General features: G+C 45.3%; 2 protein-coding genes across 2 annotated transcripts in view; both read left to right on the forward strand.

The window, feature by feature from the left end:
* Window positions 1-2,200: 2,200 nt before the first annotated feature.
* On the forward strand, window positions 2,201-5,137 carry MORN2 (MORN repeat containing 2). Its single transcript, XM_064647776.1, is given in 3 exon segments — window positions 2,201-3,003; window positions 4,832-4,863; window positions 4,865-5,137. Coding segments are annotated over 3 exon segments (255 nt in total). The 5' UTR covers window positions 2,201-2,871; the 3' UTR covers window positions 4,956-5,137.
* Window positions 5,138-6,861: 1,724 nt separating this feature from the next.
* ARHGEF33 (Rho guanine nucleotide exchange factor 33) overlaps window positions 6,862-27,150 on the forward strand; it is a 32,624-nt gene continuing 12,335 nt past the window's right edge. The window contains exons 1-9 of the mRNA XM_064647774.1: window positions 6,862-6,952; window positions 12,935-13,089; window positions 16,461-16,510; window positions 17,506-17,553; window positions 21,917-22,081; window positions 23,673-23,794; window positions 24,685-24,827; window positions 25,245-25,304; window positions 26,506-26,718. Of these exons, the coding sequence (XP_064503844.1) occupies window positions 13,068-13,089; window positions 16,461-16,510; window positions 17,506-17,553; window positions 21,917-22,081; window positions 23,673-23,794; window positions 24,685-24,827; window positions 25,245-25,304; window positions 26,506-26,718 (823 nt within the window). The 5' untranslated portion in view covers window positions 6,862-6,952; window positions 12,935-13,067. The remainder of the gene's footprint in view (window positions 6,953-12,934; window positions 13,090-16,460; window positions 16,511-17,505; window positions 17,554-21,916; window positions 22,082-23,672; window positions 23,795-24,684; window positions 24,828-25,244; window positions 25,305-26,505; window positions 26,719-27,150) is intronic.

Below are 27,150 nucleotides of genomic sequence, written 5' to 3' on the forward strand. Positions count from 1 at the left end.
CAGACAGTGGTTCTGTGACTTTATAATAAGGTCCATCCAGTCCCCGATTTATCCATCCCCTGTTCTGCCCCGTTCTGCCCCCGACACGCCCCTCCGGGAATTGGGTCTGCGGGTGTGTGGGACCCCTTCTTCCTCATCTTCAACTTCTTCACAGCACGCACAGTCCTTGGAGTTCCTCCGAAGTTCTGGGCTTGAAGGTCGCTGTGTCTGTGTGATACCTTCTGATCCAGACTTTTCTACAATTCTACCTTGAAAAAAAGACTAAACACGCTAACGGAATTTAGAGGGATTTATATGAAACGGGGTAACAGGGTTGGGTATGTTTAAATATTATGCTACAGGGTAAGGGATGTAATACAGCTACATTAAAATCTACATTTACTACTTCTAAAATCTACAAAAGTTAAAAAATCCAATAAGCTCTGAGGCATCAGTTGGAATATATATATGTGTGTGTGTGTGTACATATATATATGTATATATCTGTATACATATATGTGTGTATGTTTATGTACGCTTGAATTTCAGCCAGTAGCTGTAACAGTGACACTGGCTGTAGTGGTTTTTTAAAGTATCTTTCATATTCCCAAATAAAGACAAACATGGCAGTTGAAAATCTTGGCAGGTTCTCATTGCACCGACCCACAAGTCCTATGAGGAGCAGCTGAGGGAGCCGGGGTTGTTCAGCCTGGAGAAAAGGAGGCTCAGGGGAGACCTTATCACTCTCTAAGACTCCCTTGAAAGGAGGTTGTAGCCAGGTGGGGGTTGGTCTATTTCCCCAGGTAACAAGTGACAGGACCAGAGGAAATGGCCTGAAGTTGTGACAGGGAAGGCTTAGATTGGGTATTGGAAAATATTTCTTCACGGAAAAGGTGGTCAGGCTTTGGAACAGGCTACCCAGGGAAGTGGTAGAATCACCATCTCTGGAAGTGTTGAAAAACCATGTAGATGTGGCACTTTCAGGACATGGGTTAGTGGTGGGCCTGGCAGTGCTGAGTTAATGGCTGGACTCAGTGATCTTGGTGGTCTTCTCCAACCTTAACTCCAAAACTGAGTATGTGGGATCAAAAGGGAGGAAGGCTATACCAGCTTCAGAGTGAGGGTGATGTAAGTGACAAGAGACTCCAAAGCTGTGTTGCTGAGGGGGGGAGGCCCCTCTGCAGATCCCCTACACACACAGGGTAACCCAGGATAGCTGCTCTGCAGCACATCCCATCGGGTCTTGAGTAATACCTCCATGGAAGGAGAATCCACAACTCCTCCAGGCAACCTGTACCAAGTTGGAGTTTAAAGCAAAAAATCCTACCAGAAAAAAAAAATTCTGCACTGGTTTCGCTGTATAAGAACCACCACACCCCACAACCCAGACACACAGCAGCTGCCCTGAGGTTGTTTCCTCAGGGTCCTCCTGCAGATGGCCACAGCCACTGCCCTGATGGTCCGCTGGGATCTGCTCTGTCCCAGGCCAGCTCCCCACCACCTCCACAATGGGGCTCAGTGGCGGAAAAATGGTTCATAAAACTGCTGCTGGTTCACACTCTGTGCCACCCAAAGGTGCCTGTTCCATGGGCCCATCTCTGAGAACAGCCTGTCCACAGGAGATGGAGAGTCAGGTCTGAGAAACAGCTCTGTGCAACAGAAGAAATGCATTGAATGATCTCCTGGGTTTTTGCCTCTCAGATGCTCTCTGTCTTGAAGTGAAAATACTTGTCTTGCATCACTCTTGTTTTCTAGAGGGGAACTGCAAAAGACACCTGAGTGTGTGCTTGATGCCTCACAATGGGGCCAATGCAACTATGTATGTCAGCAACTGGAAAAACGACAAAGTAGTTTTAAGTATTCCTTCATTTTAAACTTCCTCTGTGTTTGGAATATCAGTATATCCACCCTTAAAAAGGCACAAAAAGGAAAGTCATAACCCAAAAAGGATCAGATGAATGCTGCAGGCTCTTTTTCCACCTGGGCATCTTGTCACAGCCCAGTCTGAAGACTTGACACATCTGGAGTCTTCAGGTGTCCTCCAGCCTCCCGAGGCTCCTGCAAACACACCAGTCATTGCTGGGAGACAGGTCCCAATGAAACATCTCGGCAGTGTGGTGTTGGTGGTGCCCAACACATAACACCCACTGTGAAAGCCCTGCCTGAATGGGCTGTGCATGCAGAGTGGGCTCTCCTGCGTGTGTATATACACCACACACATATCCCACAAGGAAATGGGAGCTCTAGTCATCAACAGCTACACTGTTGTGTGGCTGCCCTTGGTTACTTAGTTCCCCAGGAATTACTGAGGAAGAATAGGAAAATTGCTTATTTTGTTGACACTGTAGAGGAAACAGTCCTTGAAATGATACAAATACTGGTCTGTGACTTTACTGGATCTAGTCTGGCCTTTTTTTTGGTCTCTTACGAAAATATTGGTGCAATGGTGAGAATTAAGATTATGGCATAGAAGTGCTTCACAGCACAGATTCAAATCCCCAGGCGTGGCTTAGTGGCCTAGGCTGACAAATGAAAGGTTTGCTCTGCCTTGATTCACAGAAAGAAATTCTGAAAAATTTAATTAACCCCTCAGGCTGTCAGGGCAAAGGAGTTATATGCAGTTCCATGCTGCATAGATTGTTAAAATCCCATGAGACTACCAGCAGAGGAGGGGTTTATTGGACACTATGGCCAGCCCCAAACTTCTAAACTCTTACCTAAATTCCTTGTAAAAGCAGAAACAGAAACAGGTATATCTGTCATAGTCACTTTCCCCTGCTTTATCATATCTGAGTGTGATAGCAGACTCCAAGGCAGCAGTGGGAAAGGAAATTGTAATGAAAGGAAATAATAATGTAAGCATAAATATTAACCATTTTCTTCCTCTCTCAAATGCAGATTAATGGTGCTGGAAGGCTAGAACATCCTTCTGGAGCAGTTTACAAAGGGGAATTCAGACGTTTCACAGGGCTGGAGCCTGCAAATTTCCAAAAGTACCTTGGACTGTTCAATGAAAACAAGTATGTTTGAAATGGAAGAGTTGTGTAAACTTTTCTATTAGTTTTGATTTTATAAGTTGTAATGTCCAAATAAAATTCACCCCATGTAGGAGTAGGTTTCTTTTGCTACCAGTGAAACTTGCACTGGGTACCTGAGATTGCTTATCCCAGTTGTGTCCATTTCATGAGATCAGTCCAAAGTATGTATTTAATTTCCAGTCACGAGTTTTCAAGTTGGCTATTTCACCCACCCACTTTTTATTACCAGGTCTCTGGGCTCAGGTAGAGTTCAAAGAAATAGAACAGTTCAGACCTCTTTGAGAGCTGTTGTTTCAAGCTGTTTGCATTGTCTGCCTGTCAAATTTGCTAGATTTAAGTTTAATTTTTCTTTAAGTACTTCCCCCAGTCCAGTATCTGAAATAAATCTAAAATGTGTGTTTGTTAATATTTGGCCTTTCCTCAAAAAAAACCCCAACAAAGCTCCGTCTTACCCTCCTGACCAAAAATAATAGTCACAATACTACTAGCATGATGACCAATTCTATTTTTAAGGTGTCAAACTCTAAATGAGATATGTGTTATAGAATGTAACTGGATACAAAATAGAAACTTGTATGGCAAACTCTAATGTTCGGGGGAAAAATTTATTTCAATACTTTAGAACATATTGAGTTAATTTATACCTCTATTAAAATGGCATGTTAAAATCTGCTACAGAGTGTCTGTCTTTTCCTTATGTATTAGATGACAGATATGGATTCTGTGTGAAGTTAAATCTGTGAGTACTCATCACTTCAGCAGTAGATCACACATGGAGCTTCACAGGCATTTTCTCTCAAAAATCTTAGGGTGATACTAGTACTTTCCTGTGAGAGGCCAGCACAGTGCTTGTCACTAGTAGTTGATCTGTAGAGAAAACCATCTGGTTCTGATTTGAACTTCTGATGTCAAGTAACTAAAATGCTGATGTAGGCACGCCCTTGGTAACAGAGATCCAATCTTTGCCAGCCCCTTCTGTTTTCACTAGGGAATGAAAACTTCTCCTTTTGACACTGGTTTGTGACTGTTAATACGTGTCACAAACACGAGTCCCTGACAGCCCAAACTATTGCAAACTATTTTGCCAAGTTTCAGGATTGCTACTTTCCACAAGATAGCTGCCAATTCATCAGTTCACTGTGGCTTTCATGAGAGAACCACAGCAACTTGTTGCAACTGCCTGATGCCTTCATTTTTTAAGGTAAACAAGATCCACTAACTGATTTTAAAAGTTATTTTCCCCTCATTTGCAAGGGATGATGATGCATAGACAATTCTGCTTTACACCAGTTTTCCAGGTATAATGATGAGCTTGATCACAGCTTCCAAAGATCAGCAGAAATATGTGGTTTGTGAGGATGACATCACATGGCAGTTACCTTTTTCCCCACAGGAGGCTGTAAATCCTTGCACCTTACCAAAACACTGCATAGCAGGATGGGAAAAGCATGAAAGGATGGATTTTTACAGGAAGATCATACAGTAACTGGCTGCATACATCAGCCATACATCAAAGTCAGGATAAACTTAATAGGACTTAATCCCTGTCAACTTCAAATCATGACTGTTTTTTCCTGCAGAGGATGCATGCTGAGAAGACATTAGTAAACATCCAGTTTTGCAAAGAAGGGAATATGTTCCTTGGATGAATAACCAGCATGCTTTGTAGGTCAAAACTTTTACAGGCTACAATGTTGGAGAAAGTTAAGGCAGGTACTTGCACTACACTGGGAAGCTTCTGATTCCTGGCCACATCAGCTGCCAGAGCAAGAGACTGCATTCTCAACAGGCTGGATTTCTGTCAATACAGTAAGGAAGGTGAAGGAGAATTTTAAGATGAAAATGGAGTGGAGTGGCACATTTCATGGCTCGGCAGCAGCGGGACTGAAGCAGAAGTTGAAAATGCAGCTGTTTGGTACAGACAGCAACATGGGTTAAAGGCAACTCTCTGGGCTCAACAGCTGTGACAAGTTTTCAACAGGCATTGATTTCTTCATGTCTTGATTAAGAATTACCTCTGAGCATGCACGGTAATAGCAGATAAAATTATTTTCTTTTCAGACTGATCAACTGAAGTCTCTTTAAGTCTTTAAAGAAATGAAGTTGGGTAGGGTGAATTCATAAGTGCAGCAGTTGGTGACTGGAATTTCCTATTGGAAAGTCTTAAGCAATCTAAGTCAAAAAATCTATTTGTGTTTTTGTTTGCATTTGGTCATCAATGTCTCTACACTATGAACCTAAGTACTTTGCTTTATAAAAGAGAAAAGCTGCTTTGTAGTTAAAAAAAACCCAAACAAAACACAGCATACCAGTGCTGTCAGGAAAAAATGTGTTGAGTCTTTGCTTGCCAGATATTTAATGGAGTTTTAGTAAATACCACTCCTTGCCTCCATTTGAAGACACAGTGTACAAGTGCTGTTCCTTCAGATGTGCCTTTAAATACACAGCTAATTTTGCTAGGATTCAGAGACATCTTGGGCCCTGTGGTTTATTAGCAAAATGAAAAACCAGCACATTATCAGCAAATAGACATACTGGGCCATCCAAAACAAAGCAGCTCATGGATCACTTGGCAATATAATGTCTTACAGCCCTTCTTCTTAAACTGCCTGTAAGAAAATCCATATTTGAAATGTTTGGTTCATAGATTCATCTAAATATTCTTATTTATTAAAAAACAAACCCTTCCTAGCTTGAACTGTTTGTTGAATTCATGGGTATCTTTGACTCAACAAAAATGCGCTTTCTGGCAAACTCTTTCAGAATTATAATTTTATTTTGTTCAATTTTGTTGTGTTTTGCTTTTGAAATAGCCAGCTCCAAAAAAAAGAAATACTGTGTCCTCTGTCCCTAGTCCTTGACTTCAGAGGTAGCAGCATCTTCCACAGAGCTTCTGTTAATTTAGGAGCTTGTCCTTTCAGCTCATTTGCTAAGGCTCCACATTTATCTGTGCTGCACAGCAATTATACTGATTTAGTCTGTGCAGTTTTACATTTCAGGTTTTCTGCCTGAAGGGTATATTTGAAGTAGATCTTTGTCTTTCAGGGAGAAATTACTTTGCCCTTTGTTACTGTGCCTCCTCCTTTATGTCTCCATGTTCTTACCCTTCAGAGCAGCTCACTGGACTGGCTCAAACTTTTCCTTGACACATTTCCCTGACACCTGGCCTTGGATTACTTGCATTCTCCACATGCTTTCTTGATGCTCTTTGGAGCAAAAAGCCCTCCAGTAAAGGGCTGATCCTCCTAAGTGAAGAAATGGAGCAGGTGTGGAGGGCTGTTGCTCCCCACCCCCCAAGACCTAATTTGTTTTTACTCAAAGAAAATTTGTCATGATCTAACAAGAAACAGAAAATACTCAAGTGCTGGTGATTCCTGCTCCCCTGCCCTGGCTACTTTGGCAATCTTGCTCTTGGCCCCTGAGCCCTCTTGGCCCTGGCATCCCTAGCGAGGCCATGCCTGGTAAGAGACAGTGTCAGAGAAAGTAGGGAGGAGCTGGTCCCATTTCCCTGTCCCCGTCAACGGGAAGTTGTCTTGTTTGGGTGCTACAGGAGGTACTTAAGATCCTCTGAGCTTGGCAAAGTAGCACAGACCACATCAGCACCTGGCTCTCACCACATGGCCCCCTCTGCCATCACTTCACAGGGCTTCTCACCCTCCCTCTGCAGCAGTGGGCAATTCTAATTAAAAAGGAAGAAAATCTGTATCATCTTCTTCCAAGTGCACAGTCCTGATTTTTACATGGGCATGCGAGGATGTGACCTGAAGATTATATAATTAGAAGGCATTTGTTATGCTAGCGTTTCAAATCAGTGATTAGCATGTGACAGTCCCATCCTGGGAGCCACCATTGCTCTACTCTCTCTCCTGTCTCGCACAGTGCTAATTCCCAACTCTAGCAACCGCCGGTGCTGAAGGATCTTCAGCTAGCCTGGGGTAAGTTTAAAATGTACTCGGAATGGGATGAAGAGTGGGATTAATTATACCATTTTTCATATTACTGGAAAAAGCAAGAGTTGTAACAATTTGATATCGTGTGTGCAGCACATAAAGGACTTAAAGTATTTAAAGTACTTTGCATCTTCAATGCCTACAGTTATTTTCAGCAGATTTCTTCTAAAACTCTGTGTGGAGATGGAGCTCCTTAGTATGCAGGACAATTTTGTGAGGCTGCATTTATAGTGAGGTCTCTAAAATGTCAGTTAAAAAGACCTCTTTTTTGCTCTCACCATCTAAGAGCTAAATTGAAGTATTGTGCTGAATTGAAGTATTTGAATGACAACCACATTAGAGTTAGCTGGAGACAAAATGCAAGAGTGATGAGAGGAAATAATGGGGTTTTTTTGTTCTCTTTTGAGGACAGGGGGTTGCTTTCCAAGTGGGATATTTAAAACAGCAGCAATTTCAGCCAGCAGGACTGAGACAGTCACCAGGAAGATCCCAAACATTTATTTAGGGAAACAGTGGATGCTTAACAACTGAAGTAGCAAAAGTGCATATGGATTTCCCTGCACTGTTGCCCATGTCACGATTTCATAAGAAGCAGAGTGGCTCAGAAAGCCAAATAGTAGCTGTTGTCCACCAAGGCTAGGCTGTAAATGCTTTACTGAACTTTGCCTGCTTGCATGCTGATGCTTGGTGTTGTCTGTCCGTCTTTTTAATACATGATCCTCTGCAGAGCTGATTGTTTCCGTATGGGGGGAGCACTGGAAGGGTGAGCATGGTCACATAAATGCAGTGCAGGCTGCAGGACCTGCCTCCCCTCTCTCCACCACACACAGCTTTGTGCAAAAACCCACCCCTGTGTTGCCTCAGCAGCACGTCGCTCCAGCCTTGTCACTCCAGCCTTCAACCCTGTGCCTGGGGGATAGCTAAAGAAGGCAACTCACTGGGACCTCCCCATCCCTCCTTCTCCCGTGGGGATCTCATGGGAAGTGGGTGCTGGCTCAGGCTCTGTTAGTGCTCACTGGTTGCCTGCTCTGCTTGGCGGGAGGGGCTGCAGCACCAGCTGCCTGTGCAAGGCACCAGGGCAGGGTTCTTTGCTGGTCACCAGTGGCCAGCATGGCAATCACCAACAGTAGAGGTGGCACTCAGCTTTGGTTGTTAGGCTCAGCAGATTTGGCTGCTGGAGGGAAGATAAAAACAAAAGGGGAAAGTACATCCTTTTGCCATGATGGAGGAATGTGGTGGCTTTAACATCTTGAAATTATTCTCTGAGCTTTGCTCCGAAGATGTTATTCTGGCTTGATAGAAGCTGCAAGAATGTAAATGAGTTTTAATGCTCTACTCTGAAGAAATAACCACATCTTTGCCATTTCTTGTCCCTAAAGCAGGGGACCATGGGATTGAATTGCAGGCCAAGACAGTCTGCTGATGGCTTCATGTGACTGGGTGTTGAGCCTGTCCAGTGGGGAGCTTGCAGAGGAACAATAACATCTTGTTAATGAGGGAACTACCCTTGTGGTGGGCTGGCATATCAGGCAAACTTTGGATTTGCCATGAGTGGAGGTCTGGTAGTGGTTTAGGAAAGCAGCTTCATGGAGGGCTTGTACTTGCTGCTGATGTGCACATGCATTCATGTATGTGCATATAGGAAGGGATTAATGGTGTGGGACTTGCTTAGTACTGAGACAAAAAGATAGAGAGGGAAATCCTCCCCAGCTTTTAACTGCCTCAAGGGGTCTGTAAAACAGATGGAGTCCAGAATCCTCCCAGAGGTGCACAGTGAAAGGCAATGGGCACAAGCTACAGCTAAGGGAAACCCCAACTGGATGTAAAGAAAAGTATTCTTCCTTAGGGTACTGGAAAGCCTAGAGCGACTGTGAAGACTCCAGCTGAAGAAATATCTAGCTGGACAGAGTCCTGAGGAACCTGATCTAGTTTGACATTAGTCTTGATTCGAGCAGGAAGTTGAACTAGAGCCATGCAAGGCTCACCTGGACTCTGCTGTGAGCTTAGGACTTATCCAGTGCCAGCAGAGGCAGGATTTGACCAAGCAGCCCACATCCAGGGTCTTAGGGTCAAATGTCAACCCTATTTTTCAACCCCTTTTTGCACACTTTAGGCACAAGCCAGACACTGTTCAGGCAGCTCAGGCTGACCAAAACCCTGGTCAGTGGTGAGGACAGTGTTAACAGCTTCCCCACCCAGCAGTCAGAGGGAACAGAGGACAAGCATTCACTTCAAACCGTGGAGAGGTTCATGTCCTGTTTGTGTTAGTGATGAGGAAGGACTGATTAGTTTTGCTCTTTACATTAAGCAGTTCAGAAGAACCAGGCAGAAAGAGGCAATATATACATATTCGCAGAGTCCAGCAGTGAGCCCTAAATGCTGGAAAATAGACAATGTAATGCCATTATTTAATGTAACAAAGAACTAAGGGGTGATTCTGGAAATTGCAAGCTGCAAGTAGAGGACACACAAAGACAGTTACTCTGGTAAAACAGGTAAGATTTTCTGGACCCACTTAACCAAGGTCAACCTACTTTGCAGTGCAGTCATATAGCAGAGCTCCTGGTATGCCTGGAGCAGGAGAGGATGGTGGCATCCCCGGTGTCCCAGTTTCAAAGCCTCACTCCTGAGCTCCACAGAGGACACAGACTGTGCTTAAACATTGTCCTTGTCTGTACAAGTGTAGTGGGGAAGCTCCTGAGTTAAACCTTCATGCTGTACAGGTATTGTTTTGAGTTCCCTCTATAAGGAAAAACTTACTTCTGATACCAGGAACCCACAGAATTTTAACAACCTGAGAGACAAGATCAATGCCAAAGGGCTACACCAGCCCTGTGTGGCCCTGAGTTGAAAGTGTATAAGAACAGAACATAAGTAATTAGGCAATGACACATACTCATATGAAGATTCTTCTACAAGTATTACTTCTCTCTTATTTAAATCTCATGTAGGTTTTTTCATATCAGACAAACCTCTTCCTTTGTACTGGACCTAAGACATTTCATGTTATTATCTGTAGCATAGCAGAGGGGTGAATGCCCTCCCATGAGCTTCTCCTCTCAGGGGCATCACCTCCCATGACAACTGCAGGTGTCCATGTGTTAGGGAGTGTGCCACAGATGCATCCTTCGCTCTCAGTCACCACCCGTGAGACTGATGCCATAGGCCTGGTGATGTGCTGGGCCACAGTGGGACAGAGACACATATATCTTAAGGGAGCTGGTCTAAGAGTGGAAGTAGAGAGCACTTGGTGCAACGGAATTATGCTTTAATTCTGGCTTTTGGATGCCTTTAATTCTGGATGCCTGCCATTGCAACCTGTTCATACGTTGTTTGCTCATGCATTACAGTCCCTTGACTCCCCCATTTAAGGCTGTGCAGCAGTACAGATGAGATGCTCTCATTTTTGCATGCCCCCAGTGTTCTCGGGTCTGGCAGGGTATGGTCATCCTGACTTGTGAAGGCCAGAGGTATAAATGTCACATTGTCACTGGAAACTTAGTGATCCCCATAATAATTCAGCAAGTGGGTAATAAAATTATAAAATCTTTAAGACAGGCTGTGCACTTAGTGTATTTCATGGTATATTAATACAACTAATTTCATACTAATTATACTAGTTGATGTTTGCTTATTATTATTGTTATTATTAATTATGCATAGTTAACAATTATATACTGTTATATTGCTATAACTGGCATGGTAAAATATTAATAGCAGAATGGGTAAAAATGTGCTGAAGAGAAAAAAATTAATGAATTTCCAGCAAAAAGCTGTTTTCATTGTTTTCAGTGAAAACGGAGGAAGTTCATGTTTCTTTCATATCTGTTTTATCTTTCCTTTTGTTCCTTTTCTCCCAACATTGCAAAAGCAATTCTGAATTTTGAAACCAGTTCTCTGTTAAACACACTAGTCCCAGTTCAACAGCCTAATAACAAGAGCCTCAGCCTCATGGCACTGACTAGTTTAAATTGGGAGCAAAGTTTTAACAACTTTGCTATACAACAAGCTGCTACTGAAGTTGAATTTAAAGGTCTGTTTCACTGAGAGACACAAACTTAACAAAACTACAAGAGAGGAGGTTTAACTACTTCAAAAACAACTCCATTTTTATGTGTTTTGGAAGCAAATAACATTCTTGCCATTCTCTGCAATACCTATCAGAAAAAGAAATAACTTTTTCTTTTTCTGCTGAAGAGGGCTGGAGCACAGGAGCACAGAGAGGCTGAGTGAATTGTGTTTGTCCAGCTTGGGGAAGGGAAGGCTGAAGGAGTTCTACAGCCACCTGCAACTACTTAACAGGGACTACCAGTCCAGTCAGTCAGGCTCTTCTCACTGACACAATGAAAGAAAGGATAAATGGCCAGGGGCACAAGCTCCAACAAGGGAAAGCTTGATTGGCCGTAAGGAAAAAAGTCTTCCTCATGGGAGCAGTGCAGCCCTGGGAAAGGCCCAGAAAGGCTGAGAATCCTCTAGCCTGGGACATACTCAGATCTTGATTAGATGTGGCCCTGAGCAACCTGGTCTAGCTTTGGGGTTAGCCCTCATCAGTGGTCCCTCCATCTTTGCTCAGCTTTTCCACCTGCCTCACCAAAAGATCCTCTGTCCTGATATGTCAGCGGATCTTCTTAGCAAGTGATCTCATAAGCAGCTCTCTTACAAATAAATTTATCCTTTCATTAACCCTCAATCTTAAGAAGATGCTCAACCCCAATTCCCTCCAGCACTGGGTTAGAAGCTTTTCAGTCCACATCATACCCTCAGCAAGAGGTCGGATGGGCACTGTCACCATGTTCCTCCCCTGGGAATTCCACACTCAAAAGCTCTCAGGTTGAAAGTGTGGTACCCCCAAGCTACACTGCTGACTGCTCCAGAAGCAACTGCTTCTGCCCTGATTTCCTATAGCCATCTAGGGTTCTTGCATATTTTGCACGTCTCCCATCTATGTAATGCTATGTGCCTTTCTGTGTGCCTACTTCCCTGAAAACATCATCCTAGACTTCTCTGAATCACCACAGTCCTCTTGGCAGAGCTGAGTCAGCAGAGCTCTGTACCATAATTACACCGGCCACTCCAGTCCCATTAGCAAAGCTAATGATGACTCACATCAGTCTCCAGCATATCCATGTCCAACAGGAATGGAGGTAGGAGGTTATTCTAGAGTCCTAAATCTAGTTTACTAGTAAGGTTGGACAGAAGTAGACTTGAATTAAATCCTGGGGAGGGGAAGTGTGGATGTGGGGCAGGGCCCATGCTGATAAGAGCTGGTGCAATCCATTTTTCTGTGTCTGTCCATGTCATTAAGCAGGCATTATCTTAAGACTGTTCTACATGTCCTAACCCCAATACCAGACTGATGAGACACTTTGCCAGGGGAGTGGCTCGGGCATGGCATCATGCTCTGTTGTCCCTGGTTCCTGGAGAGGCTACATCTCTACACTTTGGGGTGCCTTACAGAACTCCTATGTCTCCAAGTCAGAGAAACAACAAACAGAGAAAGCAGGGAAGGCAGTATAAGTGCCTCCTAAAGTGCTGGCAGAATTGTGTAGAAGCATTCTGAAGGCAATATTCTCTGTGACCCAAACACAGGTCTGAAAGACATTTTGGGTGATTAGTTGCATAGGAAAAGGTTGGTTCTTTGATGGAGAGCACTCATGCAAGTTGTTCATGTGCTGTTCAAACTACATCATATTTTGATTCAGTGTTCATATAAGAAGTATCTTGCTGAGCAAATAGTCTCTGTGGGATTACATAGTACTTCTTAGTCACCTGTGCATGTAAGCACAACTGGCCCTGGGCTGGGAGGGAAGTGTCTGTACCAGCACCCACTATGTCTGTGGAGGTACTGTGAACCCAAAGAGACCTTTAGGATGCTCCATTCCCTCTCAAATCCCTCCTCCTTCCTCTGTTTTCTGAACTTCGAGCATCTTTGCTCAATAAACCCTTTTTGCATCTTTCTGCACTCAGGGTTCAGATCAGCTGACCCACCGCAGGGCTCATATGTGGGCAGCTCTAAGCCATGGGATGTTCCCAGTGACCAGCCAGAGCCCTCCAGAGTGAGGACAGGAGTCCCTGCGAGGACGCACACCCTATAGCAGCCATGGACACAAACAAACACGAAGGTAAAGCACCCTCTTATTTCACTTACTGATAGTATGAAAGACAGTGAGGAAGAAATGTGCTCTCATGCGACCTGTCTGCTGGCCCCCATCCAGCCCCCTGAGAGCACCTCTTAACCATGGCAGCTGTTCAGTACATGCAAATGTTCAGTACTTTTAGTTTCATAGAAGTACCTGGGGGGTTAAGTTTTTATCTCTTATTTTAGAACCACCTCCCTCTGGAAAATAATCCTGTGGCATATGTAATGTCCAACGTGGGAAGTCATTCCTTTTCTTGCCTCAGATCCCAACTCTGCCTTAGGATGTACAAAGCTGTGTCATACATGAGGGCATTGTGATGAGGATCTGCTTCTCTTCCCCACATGCTTTGCAGCAAGGTGTTCTTGTTTGTGTTAGTGCCATAACCCAGACATCTGCACCAGTCCCGATCTGCAAGCACCAAGATGTGTCCAGGCCACATTGCTTTCATGCAAACAGTCCTTGCTACAGTCAGCAGCACTTCTAGAAAGTCTGCAAAGCACAGGGGTTTCAAATCCAGGGTTTTAGTGGTTATCAACTTCTTTCAGAAGAATGTGGGGCTGGTGGTATTTGCTTTCCACCCCAAACCATTTGCACTGTGCTCTGCCTTGCCACCTCAGAGGTACTGTATCCATATGCTGAGGAACCCTTGAAACTATGAGCAGTGGGAGCAGCTTTAGGAGTGCCCACAAGTGTCAGCTCAGGAGAGAGACTAGACCATCTCTTTCCCTCTTCAAAGATGCTTGGTGGTGCCAATATTCATGGCATGGGTAATGGAAAAGTTAATTTCTCTATTATTATTGTTCTAATTGAATTAAATTAGGTCTGTGTACCTAGGCCCCTACACTACAGCAGGCTGAAAAGGAAATTAACTCGGGGATTTTTTCCAATTAATTGGTATGCCCTCACGGGCGGCAGATGTTTACTGCAGAAACTGGGAGATAACCCCAAACCCCCTTGCTTCCCACAGTGCAACTGTGAGGAGCCTCCTCTGCTCCAGCTCTTAGCTGTGACTTTATAGAAATGATGTGGGGTTTGACTGGGTACATGCAGAGAGTGCTCATGGCAAAGGTGGGAGGTAAAGTCACAGCAGGAGTGACCTTTTCCCCATTTCTGGTCTTGCTCAGGAGCAGTTCCTTGCTTTGAGTATATCCAAGAACATTACAGACTCATCCCTAACCAAACCCAAATGAAAGATCCCTATAGACTTCGGCAGGAGTCTGGCCCTCTGTGTTATATATCAGATTGAAAGATGCCCAAAGAAAACGTGAGGAGAGACCAAGGCTCTTCCTTGCTGTGTTATGCTTCTACCTGCCACCTCTAGCCCTTCACAAAGCTCAGCATTCAATACACCCACCATTCTGTAAAAGCAGCATCTCCCTGTCCTCCCAGCATCTGGTTTGTATTGTACTATTAATTCAGAGACATGTCCTCTTGCTCTTTTTGGGTCAGTCCTTACCATTCCACAGTAAGAGTCCAGCAGTAACATATACATCAGAACAGGCATGGGCCTCAGTTTTCATGATTGAGGAGGATCACTGTACACACCGCTGCCTTCTCAAGCCTCAGCTCCAGGCATCATGAGAAAGCTCCAGGCCAAAAGTCAGTTTCTAGTTCACAGGGTTGCAGAGAAAATCTGTAAAAAAAGATCCAGAAGGGCCAAAGCTGAAAATGAAAACAACCTGTCATTTAAAACTTGAAATGTGGGACTTGGTGCAGGCTGGCTGATGAGTTCTGACCCCAAACAGTTGGCAGTTTGGAGTCATAGTTACTTCTGCCAGTCAGCCCCCTGCCCCTTGTTTCCCCAAGAGGAAACATGGGAGGATATTCCCCAGAGGGTCAGTGTCTGACCCAGCTACCCAATCCCACAGCCAAGAGAGCCCCTTGCACAGGCAGGAAGTGGCACATGGACAGAGAGGAGCACACGGCCTCTCTTCCTCTCCCTTCTGCAAGTCACTGGGGAATTTGCTCAAGTTCCTCTGAATCAGGACAAATTCTAGAGACCAGAACAGGGCCAATTCATAGGTGCCCTTGGTGGTAACCCATATTCCACTTCAGGGGTAAAGAAACCAGAATGTAGCTATGCCTTGTATAGCTCTGACTTCCAGGCTCCAGCTTTCCTCTGGCTGACTGTGTAGAGTCCTCCCTGCACAATTTTCCAGCTTCTGCAGGACTGAATTTCTGTGGTCTTAAAGGCCCAGGTGGGTAAGACACCAAGCACCTGCAGCCAGCATGGAAAGAGGGAGCTTGGCTTCTCCTAGAATGGGCATGGGGTTAATGATCATGTCTGTGACTGACAGCTGAGACAGGTGAAGCAAATTCTTGGAAGCAAGAGAAAACCCACCTCATGAAGTGGCATTGCCAAGGAGAGGCAATCTAGACCAGGAACTAAGTAGCATGGTATTTTCTGGGAGTGAGGGCCAGCCTGGGACCCTGATGTAGGGAATAACATGGGAACTGATGGCTGTTGGACTGCAATTCCCTCAAAGGGCAGTGGCAGCACAACCAGCAGTAATTTCTGTTGGACAACCAAAGGTTTCTGCACAGAAGAGACAATATTAGAAGAGGAAACAATAAACAGACATTTTGGTTTCAATCAAGATAGTTGGACTGGATGACCTTTAAAAGGACCCTTTCAACTCAAATGATTCTATGATTCTATGTTTAATGCCTAATGTCTCTGCAGTCTCCAAAATACTTCAGCAAAACAGATATAATCTCCTCCATGAGCTAAGTCTGTTTCAGAAATGTTAAGTCTATGTCCATTGTACAAGATCAGGTGAGATCACAATGCCACAAAACCCCAGGAATGATGAAACTGATGAAAAGGTGTATTTTTTTGGTGTTAGAAGAGACATGATTACTGCTTGGAATGCATTGTGACAAAATATAACTTAGGGCTAAAAAGATACAGATCAGGTCAGCCTTTTGTGGAGATAATGGAAATATGTACAAATATAGTAGAGGATAAAATTTACTATTTCAGAAGAGAAACGTATCAGTAATGCTTTAGGACAAAAAACCTGTTACTTAAGGCTGGTACACAGAACTAAACTTCACAGGGAGCACTTTAGGCCTAATTGCACATACAGGCTTTCTCGCTTCTTTGCATGGATCCACTTTGGCCAGACAGGACAGCAAATAAGGTGAATGTAATGTCTGATTTAGGTGAGTTATTCCTGGTTTATAATTGCAGTTTATTTTACAAACGATATGGTGTTCAGATCTCCTAAAGTGAGACTTGAGTCCTTTAAAACTGATTTGTTCCTCAAGAGGGACTTCAAACCCTCTGTTCCAGTTATTTATAGCAACCATTATAAGTCATTTTAATTGACTAAAGTTCTTTATTCCCACAGGAGGGACTGAAAGTGTGCCTGTGACTACCCCTGCAACACAGATTTCCCAGGTAAAGATGAGCAAAATGCCCTAAATAACTCCATGAGTTTAAAGAGTTACTAATATATAAACAGTAGTTAAAAAGCTAAATTAAGTGGAAGGAAAAAATATAGGCACTTATGAGGAACATGGCAACTCAAATGTGCACACTGCATGAGTAAATATCATACATATCACATCTTGGGCCACATCTTGAAAGACCCTTCAGTAAAATTTCTCTGCTCACAACCAGTTGTGTTTAGACAGGTGATTTATGAGCTCAGATAATTAACCAGCTGGCATCATTAGCACCAATTAGAGAATGTCAATTCACTGGGCTGGAGGGAGATTTCATGGCTGAGCTTTGAGCTTTCAGCAAACCTGATGAACTGTCCTAGGAACAAGGATCTGTTGATTGACATGGGGCAGGGGTGTCTTCTGCAGAAGGGGCCCGAGTCTTCTATGGGGCTTTGGGTTATCCTGGCAGCCTCACAGCATCTCAGACCATGGGGTGCTCTTGCCTGATAATCCAGATCAGCCAGAGTGTTGAGTCTTTCTGCATGTCTTTGGCCTGGCTTCCCAGCTAGGAGCTTGGAAACCCTGTCTTGGAGTCAACATTGGCTCAGGGTGATCAGGTCCTCCAGAGCTCTGTGGCCGCTCGTGTTGACATTCTTGCTGCAATGAGACACCACAGATGCAACAAGGTTGTCGGCACCACAGCCCGGGGAGTGTCCTTCCTGTAAGACACAGTTTCAGTGTTTCCACATGAAATGTTTCCTACGCATTTCCAGTCTGCAGGAAATGCAACAGAGTTTTAAGCATTTTAAATCCCTGGTCTGGTTCAATATGGAACTGAAATATGAAAGAGGAAACACACCCCTGAACTGGAAATTCAGGCTATTTGAGACCTTCCTTGTCACCACTGCAACACTAATGCCTGTAACTGCTTGTAAGTGCACTGTGACAAGTGGACAAGAAACTGCTTTCCATGAACCAGTACTTATCTCATCCTCTTTTCCCATCCAGGCAGCTCCAAGCAGGAGCTGTGACTGGGTTGCTGAAGGGCCCAGCACAGTGGATCCAATGCATGTGGAAGAGTGTGCTGGAAACATCATGCACACATGTTGGTTTCCAGCTGACATGTGGGTACCCTGATGAATCCTGAAATGAAAGTTACCAGCTAATTCTTCCCTTCTGCTTCAGCAAAGGCCCTATGGACAATGGGCAGATGTGGAACAAGAGCTGATAAGTGCTTGCAGTCCCCCTTTAAGCACCTTCATCGTTCTCTTCTGTCCTTACCTTGCTGCTCTGCCTATTCCTTGCCTAGGAATATAAATACTGGATATACTCCTAGGGCTGGTTCTTTACCACTGTAAATCACTGCAGCTCTGCTGCTTTCCTGCTATGAGGCATTGCAAGCCTTCCTGATGCTTGGCTGTAGAAGTGCTGCCCTTAAACACAGGAGTTAGTAGCTGTTCTAGAAATTGGTTGTTCCCTGGTAAAAGAATGCATCATACAACTCAGAAAAATCAGATCCAGGGTTTGTGGGAAACGTTTGATTTTGTGCCAGATTGGTTTCAAGCAGTGTCCTCAGGCAGCCCTCTTTTGAGTGACACAATGTGTATTGAATCCTTCAGATCAGCCCCTGCAGATGTGCGAAGGGATGGGCAGTAGATAAGCTGGGGGAAGTAACAGAGAGTACTCCTTCATGACCACAGAAGGCTTTGCTCTTTTCAAGGATATATTTATAATAGCAGAATTATCCCTGTACAGTATTTCTTTATCACAAGTCTGTTTTCTACTGGTTTTGACAGGCTTCAGCTCAAGGTCCCTGACAGCAGGCCCTTTTTCTAGTGTAAGGACCTTAGGCAGCTGCCAAGGTTGGCAGATGCAAACAGCCACCCCTTTGGGGACAGAGTCCTGGACAGCCTGGTTAGTGCTGAGGGAGATCTGTGGGGACACAGCTACTCATAGAAGCAAGGGTTCCCTCTCATCCTCTCAGTGGCAGCCAGGGCAGTGAACCCAGCTCACCAAGGCTCTGCTGCCTTCTTTCCATCCCAGTCCTTCCTTTCATAAGCCATCCCCATCTCCTGGCCACAACCATCTTCCCTGGGCTGCCTCAAAGACTGAACACAGTTTTAGGCTGCAAGGACGGTCACGACCTTTTGCAAATGTCTCAAATTGCTGGCACTCACCAAGAGAGGAAGGGGGAGGCTCTGCATCTTTGCTGCCTTTGGACCTGGAAGCAGCATCAGTCCTGTCCACCCTTTGTGCACACTACAGCACGTGAGACAAAGGCAGAGGCTCAGCAAAGGAGATTTCACAGCCATTTTATGGCTATAAATTTTATAATGTCTCACTGCATTGCTTTGTGAGGTTTGAGGGCTGCACTCCAAAGGCAGATGGGAGCTGAAATGTGTATCTGATACTAAATTATCTAGATGCCTAAATGCTTTTTTTGAACAGTTCTTGGATGGTTTCTAAGGAATCCCTATGCAGATTCATTAATCCTCTAGGCATCAGTTAGTTCAACATAAGTTGTTAAGGTGTGTTCTGTAAATTCCACAACTTAAGTGTTAAGGTGGGTATTTATTGCCATGAATAGGTGAGCCAGGGCAACACAGAACAGTTAAACTGTTGCTGTATTAAAAAATCTGTCTTTTTTGCTATGTGTTGCACTTGGAAACTTTAGAAACACAGAATTGTCTTGACTTTCCAGAGGGTCACGAACCTGTGAAATATCTCCCCGGTCCTGTAGGCATAATTGCTTGGGCAAGACATAAGCATGAGCTGATACTTCAGTGGCTTCCATCTGTTGCAACAGCTTATGGGATTTAAAGGATGGCTTTCTACAGCTTGTTTTCAGAAATGAACTCAAACTAAAATCCACAGCTACACTGCGCTTGGCAAGAGTTCAAAGATAACATGCTGTTCATATACCATTCCACTTCATTTTGGATCAACCCTGCATCCAATGCCACAAGACTGTTTGTGTTTCCTTTCTGTGCTCTGAGCAGGGAGTTCTCAGGGTTTCAGCACTTCATGTTCAGTCGTACAAGGCCTGTGGCTGATTGGTGTTGTTGGCTGCATTCATTCATCAAGTGGCAACAAAAAGAATGCATTTCAGTGTCTGAAATAGCCACTGCAAGTTGCATAGGGCTGAGAAAGGATATATCAGGCAGGACAGACCCAGGCTGGGATCTGGAGCACTGAGAAGGACACACAGAGAAACTAAGCTAGCACTGTGACTGCAAAAGCAGAGACTGGCCAACAGTGAATCCCAAACTAACAGCTGTCTTAGGAGCAGAGGATATTTTGTCCAGCCTCTAGTCCAAATCTCTCATCCTGTTGGCTGAACTCTGCTTTCATAGAGTGTTTCAGTGCACATGGACACCAAAGTCTCTGCAGTGGTCCAATTTTGCTGACTTTTGCTGATGCCTTGCAGTTTTTTACTGTGAAACCTCTAGATCAGCAGTGAATGCCATCACCATACCCTTCACAAAGGATCTGTCTGGTTTACCCCCTTTCTGGAAGCATCTGAGGAGGAGATGGCAAGGCTTGTTGGCAGAAACATTTAATTTTGGGCTTATTCTCCCCAGACATTGTTATCTCCAGGGCCAGCTTCAGGACTGGTCCACTGCTAGCAAGACTTGAGGCTGTGACATCTCCATCCTGAAGGAGATCTCTAAAATGGATAGCATAGGATAGAACAGAATAGCATATTTCAGTTGGAAGGGACAGATCTGACGGATCAGCCCTTCTCACTTGGAGGACAGCATGTGACGCCCAGCCCTAATGCAGGCGAGGCAGACAGACTGTGCCTTGGCCATGTCAGCTCAGGGTGGAAGTGTATCAAGCAGCTGTGAGCAGGGGATGGGAATATTAACATTTTGCACAGCTGTAGCACTTTATAACCATCCCCCTCCCTGCTTTTCCAGGCATGTATGTTAGGATGTCTGACGATGCCATGACCATCTGGACTGAGACATTAGAAGTGGTACGGTCACTGCCTGCCCTAGCAGCCATGGCCCCAAGTAGGGGGGCTTCAGGCTACACTCAGAGGTCATAGGGTGTCACTGTGGCCAGGAGGGGTGGGGGAAGGGGTTGAACCAAGTGGTCTGGAGCTCCAGCTGGCTTGGGTAGTCAGGGTTGTCAGCCCGAGGAGGGAAGATTTCCTCAGCCTCCTGGTCCCCTCTGCCCTGTTCCGGTTCCTCTCAGTCCAGCTACTTCTACCTAGGCAGCTCTGGAAACGTGTGTCCAGCCAGATCAGACTGGGAACTGTGGGGTAAGCGATGGGGTAGAAATGGGGATGTCAGGTAGACATCCTCTGTAAAGACACTGCCAGTCTTGATCAGAGGAGGATGGTGCATGCCATTGCCCCGAGGTATCGGAAGCCATCTCTGCTCCATTTACAGGACTCAAGCGCCTGAGTTCCCCGGGGTGGCTGTCCGCTTACCACCAGTGCTCCAGTTTTGGACTCAGTTTATAACCAGATGTTAGGCCGAATTTCTGTTGTAAAGGTAAAAACTGCTGGCACCGAAGCGCCTTGGGCCGCGACCTCGCTGTGGGCTTTGTGCAGGCAGAGCGAGCGCCTCTCTCACAGCAGTGGGGGCAGAGTTCAGGGTCACCAGCCCGAGCTGCTCCCACAGAGGGTGTCCCTGCTTAGCCCTCTGCAAGCTGCCTTCCTCCCTCACTGCCCACCTCCACACCTGCCTTGTCTGCTTGCTATGCCAGCCTGGCTTGCCCTGCTCCATCTCCTGCTTCACCCAGCTATCAACTGGCTGCCTCCAGCTTAGGTGGTGAGCTCTTTCAGCAGTGCTAGGACCTCTAGGGACAGAAAATAGGGAGAGTGGGCACAGCATCACTGTATGCCAGGGGAAAACCTCCCATTCCCTCCCCGGCATGAGTTAGAGCTGCCTCCTTCCATGGAAAGGGCCTGCTGACAAAGGACAGAGCTTCTCCACAGCCCATGGAGAGCGAGGGGTTAGACCAGTCTGGGGAGAGTGCCAGCCCCACGAGCATGTGGGGGAGGAGGACTTGCTCAAAAACAGACACATTCTTGATTTCTCAGCTGCTTTGGAGACTAATAATCTGGCTGCTGTTATTGCAAACCTTCTTGGCATGTTTCAGACTGTCCTCTCCTTCTATAGAATGACAGGCTGCAAACCACCAGGAACCCTGAAAAAACTCGTAGCCTAAAACGGGCACACTGATTGCCCAATACAAACACCTCCTACGTTGTACTGAGGCTGCAGCAGGGGCCAAACCTCCCCCCATGTTTCCCAGCCATGACAGGAGGAGGAGAAAGAGGACAGCACCTTACAGGATGGGTTACACCCAGCCTTCGTGCCACTCTGAGCCACAGGTGACCCTTGGGGACACAACCACCTGCACCTGGGCGGAGGGACTGAACCCACCGTGTTTGTGGTTGCTCTAGTTGCAGGCATTGGCCTCTGAGTTGAAGGCAGGTTTCACAGAAGCAATGCAGGAGCTGTCACGAATCCAGCATGGCGAATATGCCCTGGAAGAGAAGGTCAAGAGCTGCCGCTGTGCCATGGAAGAGAAAGTGGCTGAGATGAAGAATTCCCTCAACACGTTCAAGGTAGGAGTGTGACCTGCGGGGAGGCTGCACATGTGTCACATTAGCTTGTGTGGCACAGGGAAGCATTCCCCTGCCTCCATCAATACTTCCTGCTTGCAAAGAAAATGAGCAGGCAATTGTTTTGGATGGAGCTGGGGTACTTCCTTTGGCTTTGGGTCTCCCCTGACAGCTCCAACCTAAAAGTAGCCCATACTCTGGCCTGTTTAGCCTTCTTCATTGTCCATGAGGCAGTGCTGTGAGTTACCTGGGCACGAGCAACCCTTGCTCTGGGCTGCACATGCAGTGGGCATATGCCCTGTCCACAGGCTGCCCCGTACCTCTCCCTGGGGCAGGTCTGCACTTCCTGCAGGAACCAATGCCATGGGGAGCAGCGAATTAACACAAAACCCTAAAGCCTTTTGAAGTTGCATTCCCACATGGCTGGGAGGAAGTGCTGCCTAGCTTGATCTGGCCCAAGAGGATAAAGACAAAGGACTGGAGAGAGAGCCTAGCAAGAAGGCTTGATGTACACTTTAAACCAGCCAGCATCTCCATGCAGAGACTGGATGATTGCGTGTGAGGAGGCAGGCAGAGGAACTCTTTTATTGTTTTAACTGCAAATTTTCCCCACGGGGTTTTGCTGAGTCAATAATACCTTGTGAAGTTAAAGAGGGCTGCTTACTGGAAAAGCCCATGACTGATCCTGTGACTAGGGAGACAGATGGCACCAGGGAAAAGGAGCCCTTGGTGCCAGATAAGAAAGGGAGATAACAAGAAGTGTAAAGATGCATGGGAGAGGTCTCAGAGCAACCAGAGGCAGGGCTATCCAGGACATTGTTATAGGGGGAGAGGGGATTTAAAAATCCAGATACAAGGAATTATGCAAGAAACAGGAGGGGCAAAGGCTACTCTCCCTCTGCCTCATGCCCATACTGACTTTTCTAATGCTGAGCTCCCAGTGAAGCTATTTCCTTGCTTGGGGAAAATACTTTAGTTTACAAGAAACTCTTGAGTCTCTCTCCTCCATCCTACTGCTCACATTCATGAAACTTTATGTATCAGAGCTCTGCATCTAAGTAAGGCTTGGTTGAAACTGCCTGAGGGAGGACGTGCTGACAGGGAGGTAACAAAGGGCCTCATTTCCTTAGGAAACCAGGCTAAAAATGCAGATCCAAGGCCTGACTGGCAAAGCTTATATATATGAGTGCTCACTCTGGGATCTGAACCAAGTGCAACAATGGTTGCACTGAATACCCATGCTGGAAAACTGCAGAGGGAAGTGTGCGTCCTAAGGTCCACCTCCAAATGCCAGTAAAAGGCGGGAGTCCTCCCAGTGCTTTCAGCTGGTGGTGGATGAAGCCCCAAGTGTCCATCTCCCACCAGTGCCTTAATCATGTGACATCACGCTGGGTTAGGTGAATTGCCTGTAGAATTAAGGATTGCCATGTCATGCATGGCATGTGTGACACACACTGGACTTGCAAAGGAAGAGTGTCTAATCACACAGCCACTCTCACGGCACCCTGAAGCATCTTCAGTGCACACCAGCCAGCATTCAAAGCATAAGGCTGATGGGCACCCTGGGAATGCTGTGCTTTTGCCTGTTTCTCAGGAGGAGCTCAGCGATGCCAAGTCAATGATTGAAGAAATCAGTGCCAAGCAGGAGGAAATGCAACAGAAAATTGAGCAGCTGCAGCAAGAAAAGCGGCGGGAATCACGGAAAATGAAAGCTAAGTAAGAGCCCAAAGTCCAGGGTTCTGAACATGCTAATTACCATTTTGTTAATTTCTGTATAGCTTAATTTCTTAATATTTTCCTGGCTGGACATGTGTATCAACCCTGATTATAAACAGAAATGCTAGCCTTCAGTTCACCCCAGGCTTTTAGACATCTACCCCACGGAGCAAACACAGTAGAAAAACGCTATCACCACACTGTGATTCCAACAGCAAAATAGCCCTCAGCAGCTGTCAGGGAAACCAGGGTCCTGTGGAACACACAGACATGTTGGGGCAGGAATACTGTTGAAAGTCAGAAACCTCCACCATCAGAAGGTATTACTAAGTCACCTCCATCCAGACAATAGTACTGCAGTTTCCCCTTCCGAGTTTGGTGGATTCAGTGGGCTCCTGATGGTGCAGTCATGATCTGCTTTTCTATCACCAGCGTTTTCTCCTCTGAGCAGAGTCACACAGAAGCATGTTTGCACACTGCTGGGCCACACTGTTGCTGTGATGGAGCAGACAAGTTGTCCAGCTTGGCCCTAATTAGCCTGCTGAAAACAGAGTTTTGATCATGAGTCTATACAGTGTTTGCCTTGATGCAAACACTTTGCAAATCTAGGCTAGCCCCTTAGCTAATTAAGCTATTTAATTAGATGAAATATGCTCTGCAGAAGAACAGATTTGAAATAACCTTCTCCTATAGCCAGTGGAAGTTATTTCCGGAACATTGTTCATGAACTACCAATTCCATCAAAGCCAACTCCTTTCCTGGTCTCTGCTAGAGTTGTCCTACTTCTAACTCTGTGGTTGTACTTACAGTAATGTTTGCCATAACTGTAGCATAGGAATTCCACCTGTAGCATTCATACTTCCCATCTGTCTTGTTCTTCATTTGTACAGAAGAGCACAGAAAGATGATCATGGGTCGCAGACAGTACCAACACCTCTCCAGGGCAGCCCATTTCGATCCATTAACCTCCCAGAACCTGTGCTGATTAATGAAGATTTTACAAGTCTTTTACACAATGTGACTTATGAAAAAGGTAAGAAATAGAATAGGCAAATGCAGTGCCTTTCTCAGGAAAAAAATTCAGAAAAAGATCACTAAGTATTCCTCAGGTGCCAGCAGCACAAAAAGAGAGGTGCTCCCCTCAGCAGCACTGCTCTTGGATCTGTGCATACATCTCAGCACAGTGTCTCAGGATAGCAGCCTTGGTGCTGGCCTGGATTCAGGAAATGTTGCTTTGTGAACAGTCCCAAAAGCTCTCGCTTGCCTCCTCCAAGGAAAGGGATGCAGACTGGATCTTTGTTCCTATAGTGCTAGTGGCACAGAGACAGAATCAAATAGTTTCCATAGCAAAACTGTGAAAGACTGGAGGATTTAACCATACTGACAGGGCTTAGCAGGAGGAAGCCTGCTCTACAGCTGTCTTGTTAAATTTACCTTTGTTCTTCAACAGTGTCTGATACCAGGATCATGCCAATGGGAGAAGGAGGTGTGAAAGTCATAGCAGGTCCAGGTATGAAAATATTAAATTGTCAAAAAAGAGCAGGATAATGATTCAATTAGAGTGCTTGCTTTACTGCATTGAAGAAAGGCTTTCAGGGAACACATTTCACAGGGATGTCTTTCAATCTGCCACATACCTCCATTTTCATACTTGCAGCTGAGATGTGAGGACAAACCTGTGTCCCTGAAGTGTCCAATACCTGATGGTCAATGCCAAGGATTGATGTGTGGCAGGGAAAGCCTTTCTGCTGTTGATTTCTCAGATTCTAAGTGCCTTTGCAGAAAGCAAGAATAGAGGCTTACTGACGTGAGAAAGAATAATGAGAGCACCATTTTGCTACTTGGCAAGAGATGGTCTTGCATTGACAACACCCCAGTAGAATTGGTGAGCTGTTTATTCACCCACCAGCTTCCAGATTCCTTGTTAGACACATCTGAAGAGAGGAGTTCTCCTGACATAAATAAAAATTGGTCAGAAGTAAGAGTAGGGGTATAGTAAGTGGACACTATGGATCCTGGCCAGCCAAAGGACACATGAGAACAACCATTAGATGTTTGCAGTGTGCAGTAGCAGCACTCACTGTTCTGGATGGCTCTTTTGCTTAAATCCACTTTAAAAAGAAGAGATAACAAAAGCTATGGAAAATGGTTCATTGCAACACAAATTCAAAATATTTGCATTAGAGCAATTCCAACCAATTGGTTCTAATGCACCTGTAGCCTTCCCTCCCTTCTCCGTGATTCAATAACCTCAGACTATCAGTCCTACTGCTGTTGTGTGGCTACACCACACTAACAAAAATGTTAAAAGCTATGACAGTTTACACACATTGAGAATGGCATTTAAATCCAAATTATAACAATGCATTCTACAATACCTGCCAATAAGTGTCATATTATCAAGTCCTGAAGCATACCAAAACCCTGAAGGGCAACCATACTTGAAACATATGTTTTCTTCTTCTCTAACATATGTCTGACTTTGGACCTTATTTGGCCTGAAAATAAATGTTGGAAGAGCATGAACCTTGTTCTGCCAAAGTGCCACCACCTGCACTTCCTTTGTAAATTAACAGCCCCTGTGAAGCACAAAGAACGCTTCAAACTCTCCTTCTGGTACTTCCACTGGATGAAAACACAGGTTAGCTCCCAGCTGTAGCATACTCTGTCTACTGACATACCAGAGTCCATATCCCTGTTTGTTGTTGCAGGAGCAGCTATGGAGACAGATGACAGCCTCAAACCTTCCTTGGCAACAGAAGGGCAGTCAAAAATGCATCTGCCATCAACAGTATGGAAGCAGCCCAAGGACACCAAGGACTGGGGAGATGAATACATTTCCAAAGAGCAACCAGAGAGAGGGAAAGACATGGGCCAAAGCAGATACAGCTCAGCAGACATCATATGTGAACCCTCTTTGGCTGGTAAGGACTAGGAAACTGGCTAGAGGGGTTCAAAGCTGTATCCATGTCTGGTGTGAGCTGGTTGGTAACCAGCGTCTATGAAGGGAGATACACAGGCCAGTTTATCCTGCTAGGGGGGAATGTCTCAGGGCCTCACACTCCAAGACCTCTGGCCTTTGAATCTGTTGGTCTGTGTGACTGGGAGAAATCACTCTGTACCCAGGACAGCCATTCTCCTTTCCAAGATCTAGAGTACTGATGATATTGTGGGAGTGTAGTTGCTTAAGTGGGTGAAAAATACATTCTCATTCTGCAGGAAATTGGAGGGGAAACCCTGATATGAGTTGTTTTGCCTTTGATTGCTTGTTTTGTTATTCTTAGAAAAATTTGGTATTCATAGGGGAAAACACATTTACTTTGGAGCTTTCTTAGCATGACTAGTGGCTCTAGTTG

The sequence above is a fragment of the Pseudopipra pipra genome, chromosome 3 (assembly GCF_036250125.1).
Source record: "Pseudopipra pipra isolate bDixPip1 chromosome 3, bDixPip1.hap1, whole genome shotgun sequence".
Classification (NCBI taxonomy): domain Eukaryota; kingdom Metazoa; phylum Chordata; class Aves; order Passeriformes; family Pipridae; genus Pseudopipra; species Pseudopipra pipra.